At 29.7% G+C, this 9,262-nt stretch overlaps 1 protein-coding gene across 1 annotated transcript in view; it reads right to left on the bottom strand.

Moving 5' to 3' along the window:
• Positions 1-486: 486 nt before the first annotated feature.
• Positions 487-9,262, bottom strand: part of LOC145333887 (uncharacterized) — a 190,758-nt gene continuing 181,982 nt past the window's right edge. The window contains exons 17-18 of the mRNA XM_080179144.1: positions 5,495-5,592; positions 487-2,325 (exon numbers count right to left, since the gene is read on the bottom strand). Coding sequence (XP_080035270.1) covers positions 2,281-2,325; positions 5,495-5,592 — 143 coding nt within the window. The 3' untranslated portion in view covers positions 487-2,280. The remainder of the gene's footprint in view (positions 2,326-5,494; positions 5,593-9,262) is intronic.

The raw sequence follows: 9,262 nt of genomic DNA, 5'->3' as shown, positions 1-9,262 counted from the left end.
TAATTTTGTTAATCATAATTGTGGATATTTATTAATTTATAGTCTATTATCTTATCCCTTAAAATCCCTGATAAAAATAAAGCACATAAATTCACACAAAGACGTGACCATTTGTTTGGGGTGGCTTCCTTATATGGACCTCATTTATTGGTCAGTTCGTTCTTCTAGTAGTATTAGGGTAGCATTTGGGTAAAAGGGGTAAATGAAGGTTCCGTTATTTTAGCCAGCTGTGAGTATTACTTTATCTGACTACATGAAAATCTGTTGGAACATCCATGTAATAATATATCGATTACCATATTATCATCATATCGCATATCATTATATAAAAGTATCAGGATCTGTGTTTGTCTGCCCCGAAATATCTAGCTAGCTGTTGAACGGATATGATTCTCCTTTACAGTGTCGCTGCTCATAGGTTCTGATTATTAATTTAACAGTTATTTAATAGCTTCGCTTCGAAAGCACAAAATAAATTATAAAAGATTTGAAATTAAGTTTTATTGAAAGAAAATATATATACAACAACAATAATACATAAAGAGATAAATAAATAAACAGTTATTAAAAAATAGCACAGTATAAGAACAGGAATAGAACAGAAAGGGAGGGGACAATGGATCTAAAATAATCTGGCGTTGCTACAAAAGACCGACAAAAATATAAAAACCTAATCCTACAAAAGACCTAAATGATAAAAGACCAAATACTACAAAAGAGCTAATCCGAAATTCAATTTTAATTCAGGTTAGGTTAAGATTATTGAATATATTTTGCATATACATTGACCTAACCTGACATAATTTAACATAATTTTTGTCGGATTAACTCTTTTGTAGTTTAGGTCTTATGTAATTAGGCCTTTTGTCGGATTAGGTCTTTTGTAGCAATGCCATAAACTAGTCGCTTAAAACTGTAAAGGAGAACGAATGATATTTCTTTCTCGTAATGGAGAGAAGATTAATTTATCGTCCATTGTCTTATCCCTGACAAAGGGTGACTTAAATTATAAAAATAGATACAGGTTGCATCAAGAAAATTGTCCAAAACAAGAATATCTTTTTAAAATGTATCCTAAAGTGATATAAAAGGACTTCTAAGCTTTTTATTTTGAGGGGGGTAAATTGAGAGGATTCGAATGTTGAGGGGGGTAATCTTATGCATTTTATATATTTAAGTGGAAGGGGGGGGGGGGGGGGGTAAAGAGAGGGTTTAAAAGTTTAAGGGGATAAACACCCCCCTTGGACGTCTATTCATCTTATTTTTAAATTTTTTTGGACAATTTTTAGCTGAAAATCCTATATAAAAGTATACTGAATTTAATAGATAATGTTTATATATTTTATTGAATTTAATTCAAAAAGATTAAAGCAATGAAAGGTCTTAATAAGATTTTGAGATTAAAAATCAAATGAAAAAAGCATATTACTAAAACATACAAAAAAAATGTTTTAAAAATATTTTATATATATACATATAATGCCCTTTGCAGGACTAGTAATAATAACAGCAATATATTAGATAAGCTAAACTAAACAAAGATGATTACGTACAATAGTAGCAAAGCTTTGTGTAAAACAGAAAAACGAACAAAAAAATACAGTTTAAAAAATGTATTAAAAAGGTTCCGAATTTACTTACAGACCGACAGATTTATAGAGAAGCTTCGCTACTAAAAGAATACAAAATTGACATTATTTATAGGAAAGCAACAGTCAAAATAATGCCACAATAATAGTTATTTATCGCATCGTATTATAGACAGCTTTCCGCAGATATGAAAATATTAAATTATAGAAACAATATTCAAATTTTGTTAGCCCAGAGGGGCCGAAAACTGGTATTCATTTATGCTTTTTTATTTTAATATTCGTAGAAAATTGTTTATAATATGATACAATATATGAATTTTCAGGATGTCTGAGAACCGGTTCTAATCTAGCGGATATAAATCGGTTTCAAAGCAAAACTGGAATATAATTTTAATTTGTACATGTACATATCTTTAATTACAATAGTTTTACATAATTTTAGTTGTACTTTATCTTATTTCTATTTCTATGAAATTTTAAATAAAAAATATGTTAGTTTTAAAAATAAATATAAAAAATAGAAAATATAAATGATATGCTAAAAATTACAGTTTTAATAACTAAAACAAATATTTACATTTAATTGAGATATTGTTCCACTCTTGATATATCTTCTCCATGATTATAGAATATTCTACTCTTATTGTAGTTTGTCTATGCTTTAGAGAAGTTTCTTCTCTTGTAATAGTTACTCCATGTGACATGAACAGGCGCTGGGGAATTTAAAAGCTCTGAATTTTAATAATATTCAAAATCAACAACTTTTAATTCTATTTTCTAGAAGCCTTTAAGATATATGTATTTCTTCTAAAGTCAAAATTAATGATAAATATGAAACGTTCTTGAAAAAATGAACCATACTTTTCTTCAAATTACCATGCGAGCACAGACCCCCACTCATTATTTTTAGAATAAATTAAAAATATGGGGGGGTTATTTTGCGGTGCTCTGACCCTGCGGGTCTACTTTTTACCCAATAGAACCTAACCAAATTTGACCAAAAGCAGATTTTGCTATTCAGCCAATTAATTACATTTGAAATTGCCGAAAATTTAATATTTTGTTGGGGTAAAGTTGACGTAAAGCTTGTTTTTTTTTGTGTAATAAAAGAGAAGTGGATAAGAAGGGGGATAAGAAGGTAAGGGGTTGTGGGGAAAAATTCACTTAGAATTGTTTGTCAGAATCACATTTTCACCTTTTCCCTGACCAAAAGTAAAAAACACATAAAATTCTGCCACTCCATTATTTTGAATTAATTTCAAAATTTGTTCGAGGGGGGGAGGGGTTCTGTGCTAGAAAAAAACCAGTTTAGAAGATCTTTATTGACTGACAAAAATTAGACATGATACCATAATTAAAACTATATTTTGAGTTAGCTTGTTGTTATATTGCTACGGATAATATTATACTTGTTTTTTTTAACTGCAAAAGTTGAAAAAAATGCATTTTAGAGTTAAGAGTTCAAAGAGTTAATCCAATTGAATTCTTCAACTTGAGCTATCTATCTATCTATTATGTATGTATGTCTATCTATCTATCTATCTAGATGTCTATCTATCTACGAGGTCAAAATGTTAATCCATTTGCCTTCTGGTTGATCTGAAATCAAAACCCAGGGCCAATAGAGCTAGAATTAATAGACCATTAATGAATTGAGGTTATTTGATGGGTGTCTGCCTTTAATTATCTCTTAAATGGCCAGTATGATAGGTTTGACTCTCTAGAAAATAAGTTTGCTGTTAATTAATCAATATAAGACAAAGTAATAAAAAGCTCATATATAGAAAATTTTATTAAAAACTTAATTACTTCGCTTCTGGCATTTAGAGGAGTTTGGGTGGGAAATGAGAAAACAGCCTAAAACCACCACAAGATATTTATAAACTTTCCTTGAGAAGTACAACCAACTTAACCTATTTCCGAGATCTTTAGCTTCAGACAAAATAATCTTACTATTTTATATTAAAGGATAGAAATATCGATAAATATCAAGCAAAACCAGTTATGCCAACTTATCAAATACTAAATAGTCGACAAAATTGAAATTATAAATTAATAATGTTCTTTCAAAATTAAACTTCACCCTCTCTTTCAATCAAAAAGAGTCAATGTCTATTTCAATTTTAGATATACTCTTTACAGTTTGTAATCTATTTGTTCTTGCATTTATAAAATTCAATGCGCCCTGCAATATATCCAGGGGTGGAGATCCTTTTAAAAATAAAATCTACAAGGACTTCTAAGACATAGGACTTAATCCTACAAAAAAAATCATAATCATAATCTAAGTTAAGTCATTTCATTATAGGTTAAGATTTTTAGTTATAATTTTGTGCATATGATTATTGAATAAGCACAAATTTAGATCCAATAATCTTAACCTAACCTAACTCAACATAATTTTTTTCGGATTAGGCCTTTTTAAAGATTAGGTCTTATGCTGAATTAGGTATTTTCAAAGTTAGACCTTTATAGTATTAGGTCTTTTGTAATTAGGTCTTGTCATAGATAATGCAACAATAACATTTTATGGGATATAAGAAACTCATTGGTCTGCTAAAGACTAAACTACATTGTACATAATAGGCCTCTAAGGACGTAGCCGCTAGCAGAAAATCTAGTAGCTAAACTCCTAGAAATTTACAAAGATCTGCAAGACTTGGGAAGGTTTAAGACTATTTTTTCCCCTTCCCTTTCCACCTTATAATACAGAGGACCCACGAATATCATGAATAGATAATGAATAGAACTGTTTAGAGACTTTACACAATAGAATTTGAAATCTAAAGAGACGGACAATAACATTAATAAACAGGACATGTGTGTGTGTATGTCTGTCTGTCTGTACCGAAGTTTATCGCTAACTGCTGAACCGATATGGCCCTTTTTACAATGTAGCTTTTTATAGGTCCTGGGAAGGTATATGACTGGACTCACCCCCCCCCCCATAAATGTTTTTTTACTTTTTCTTTTTAAAACTACAATAAATTTCCCTCACCTCAAGGCCTCTAGGGGCTTAGCCGCTAGTAGAAAATTTAGTAGGTGCGCTACTGAAAATTATTAGCTAGCCCCGCAATCCTAGATGAGTTTACATGATGCAAAAAAGGTGCAAAATGCAATTCAACGATTGTTCCGTGTCAGAGATTTTAAGCAGCGAAGCTGCACTTGTCTTATTGTTGTCTGTACGTTCATGATTACTATTATGTTAAATAATCAGGTAATTACAGCTTAATAGGCTAGTGGTGTTCTTAGTAAACTGTATACAACAATTAGCTACTCCCCTAGCATCTAGGCCGGCGTTCTATTCAAATTAGGAAGTTGGGGCAGATAAATAGCATAAAACCGGAAACACAATTAGTTTAGACGCTACAGAGATCTTAACAGACAAACATAATCTTTATGTATTTATGGATTGGAGTTTCTGTTTTTTTTTGATAATGCCATCCTTGTTTATTTAGAAAGATGAGTGAAAAAAGAACATATAAGAAGTCAAGAGTGCTCTAGGTGTTACAGTTTTTAGAAATATTATAACAAAAGACAGTTATTTTTTATATTGCATATAAGCTACTAACTTATCCAAAGAAGAAGGGATATATTTGGACATTTTACTTTTGGCGTCCACCAGATCCTAGCAAACCTTTAACCTTTTAATTTTAAAGATTAAAAATGCAAGATAAGAAGAAATTTGTGTAAACATAGTTTTCAGTAGTCAAAAGGTCTAAATTAACAGACCTCTACCTATAGTAGGAGCTAAAATAATTTATTTGTTGGTTCTATAGTTTAATTTGGGCTAAAGATTTGAACTTTGTATTATAAAAGACTTAATTTTAGACTAATCTAAAACCATTTACAGGGGTTTTCAAAATATTTTTTTTTGTAATTTGAATATTTTGAATATTCCTTAGTTTAGGGCAGTCAGTGAGCCTTGGAGGTACAGCCAGAAGGAACTGGTAGCTGTACTGCTGAACACATACACTTCGACTTCCACAATCTGCTACACCTAGGCAATAAAGGGTTAAATAAAAATAATTGTTTTTTTTTGTCAATAGAGGGTTAATTGTACGTAGTTGTACTGCAAAAAAATATTTGATGACTAGTTGTAAACATAGATACACTTCAACTTCCACAATCTAATACACCTAGGCAATAAAGGGTCAAATAAAAACAATTGATGTTTTGTCAATAAAGGGTTAATTGTACGTAGTCATACAGCAAAAATTATTTGTTGACTAATTGTTTACATACAATACGCAACATCTAGCCAATAAATGGTTAAATAAAATTTTGTACTCTTCAAGAGAAATTGTTGTACATTAATATGATTTCTTGAAGTATTGTTCACATACACTTGAGCTTTGAAAATTTACTACTCCTAAATCAGCAATAAAGGAATAAATAAATAAATTAATTTTCTCTTTTACATTTAAAAGTTATCTTTAACAATTTACTACGCCTAGGAATCATTAACATTAGTCATCAAAGGGTAATTGTGTCTTCATGTACAGTCAATACTATTTTAAGAATTTTTTTACCCGTACATATTCTTCATTCTGCTACCCCTAGGCAATAAAGGGTTAACTCAAATTTAGTACTTTTCAAGTAAAATTGTTGTAAAGTGATATAATCTCATGAAGTATAAACATCACTTAGAGTTTGACAATCATCTACACTTAGGGAATAAAGGGTTAAGTAAAATTTTGTAATTTATATACTTGCAAACTCCAACTAATTAAATTGGAATAAAATAGGTAGAACCTGCATCAAAGGGTTTACAATTGCATGTACTGCTAATAAATAAACATACAAGAAACTTAAACCCTAACCTCTAAATGAACTAACCAAATTAATAATGGCACACACATACACTATACAGTTACACATAATACAAGGCTTCAAAATTTTAAATTGATTATACATTGAAATTAGTCAGCAAAGAAGAGTGTCACAGTATGAAATTAGTCTGAATGAGAGTGATACTTGTGTGATTGTAGGGGTTTAATAGGGCTATGGAACCCGCGGATAGGATGTTGCATATTGAAAAAAATGCATCTGAGGTGAAGTGGATTGACCTAGAATGATGTGCGCTGAATACATAATATACAGGTGAGAGAGAATAGGTAGATAGATAGATAGATATACATACATTGTAAATAGATAGATAATATAATAATGTACAATAATAATATACAGATGAGAATATACATATAGAAAGATAGAGAACTCATGGATCTAAAAGGATAAGACAATGGCTGAAAAAATTGTGTATATCCCAAATGATGATACATAAAAGTACTCATTTTGTAGATAACAAGTACTTAGTGTTTGAACGTTTGGACATCCAACTTAATGAAACTAATAAAATTTCAATAAAAGTTCAAATGAATAAGAAAACATTATAAAAATTTGGGACTAGTGTAATAAATAGCCCAATGTCTCCTCCCTCCCTGAGAGATAGATGGATAGATATACATTATTTAATAATATTTACAGACAGTTACTTATATAGATGTATTTCAGTCTTTGCTTATTTCTTGACTTTTAAAAGTTTACTGCCTCGTATATCGTTATCTATCTACCTAATATAAAACTCTTAAATCCAGGTTTCTATATAGATGTCTTTCTGTCTTTCATTATTGCTTGACTTTTCAAAGTTTACTGCCTCTGTGAGTATATTATTATATGTCTATTTATCTATTTAAGATAAAACTCCTAAATGGTTTCTTCTATATAGATGTCTTTTTGTCTTTCATCATTGCTTCACTTTTAAAAGTTTACTGCCTTGTGTCTGTGTCTATTCATTATCTATCTATGTTTCTATCCATCTATCTATCTACCTAAGATAAAACTCCTAAATGGTTTCTTCTATATAGATGTCTTTCTGTCTATAATTATTTCTTAACTTTTACTACCACTCTGTGTCTAATTATTATATGTATATCTATCTATTTAACTATCTATCTACCTAAGATAAAACTCCCAAATTGTTTCTTCTATACAGATGTCTTTCTGTCTTTAATTATTGCTTCACTTTTAAAATTTTACTGCTATCCATAAAACACAACAACAATCATAATCTTAGAATAAGGACATGTACATTTAAATAAAGTAAAATAGTTGAAAGTTTTTTTTTGTATTTAATTGTTTTAGCTTTTTTTTTTATTTTTATCTATTTGTTTGCACTGTGCTTTGATTGCTTTATACCTAGGGAGGGAAGTGACATTGGACTTTAAATTACACTGGTTCTCAAAGTTCTATACAAAGTTTCTTATTTATTGAATCAAAAACTGTTGGATCCTAAATTTTTGAATGGTTGGTACCCAACAACTTTTATAACAATAGTTTTAATCTACAAAAGGGGTATTTTTGATTTTCCTTATTGGGTATCTATGTAAATTTACAGTCAATTGTCTTATCCCTTAAGATCCCTGTTAATACCAAAAAGAAATTTTTGCTCGAGAAAGAGGTTTAAACCTTTTTTCTCACCTATGAGAGGATCTTTTTATAAAGACCCTCTCATCATAATGTTATAATTAAAAACTTTGTCAAAATTAGATTTTTTAACAGAAAGTCTACTACTATCCTATGAACTAAAAGTATTGCCAAAGTGCGTATGATCTATTTTTGCAAACAAAATCAGCATAAAACTTGCATTCAGATCTAAAGATAGACATTTCAGGGTCCATGGAATTTATTTTTATTTGAGCATAGAAACCTGACAATGTAATAAGACCCATGATTTAATTCATATTGTAGTACAGAAACTTGACTTTGTACTAAGACCCATGGATTTAACCCAGGTTGGAGTACAAAAACCTGACCATATAATAATATCCAAGGAATTAACCATTATTGAAGTAAACAAACTGACCACATTACAATAACTACTATTTAAATATACAAGCCATTGAATAGATTGATAAATAGGTTAGTAGGTACTAAGGTTTGAGGTATAGATAGACAAATGGATAGCTATAGTATGTAGAATAATTAATTGGTAGATAGATTAACAGATGAATGAGTATACAGATAAACAAATAAATGAATATATAGAAAGACAGATGGATGGATAGGTAGTCAGTAAGATAAATAAACATTTGAACAGATAAACAGATAAATGGATAAACAGATAGATGGACAGATGGATAGATAGATAAATAGATAATTAGGTATATGGCTAGATAGTACGACAGATGAGTTAATGGATAGATAGATATACCTATTTGCATAAAGATGTATTACTTTTAAAGAAACCCCATTTTTTGTGAAGGTTTTACTACACATATACAATCACAAGTGTGTAATCACTTCCGCATATGAAATCATCAAAACTGCAGATTATTAAAACAGCACACGGTGTCTTTTCCCCTTCTCTTCACTTTCAATTATCAAAATAAACCTCCAAACATTTGTTATTGTGACTTTTTGCGAATATGAAACACTGTGGAAATTTGATTATTTGCGTAAGTGAAGGCACAACATACATTCTTTTAAAACACAAATATATAGCACGTTAAAAAAACTGTACCTAAATTTTATGGATCCTAAGTGATAAGACAATGGTAGACTAAATGATTAACATCCTTATTATAACAAATAAGATTGAAATTAATGGTGGAACAGTTACTGTTATAAAGCTAGTTTGTATGACCCAATCAATATTTGAAAAAAAG

This window comes from Acartia tonsa, chromosome 12 (assembly GCF_053477335.1).
Source record: "Acartia tonsa isolate MP-2025a chromosome 12, ASM5347733v1, whole genome shotgun sequence".
Taxonomy (NCBI): domain Eukaryota; kingdom Metazoa; phylum Arthropoda; class Copepoda; order Calanoida; family Acartiidae; genus Acartia; species Acartia tonsa.
This window is presented reverse-complemented; position numbering and strand designations above follow the sequence as displayed.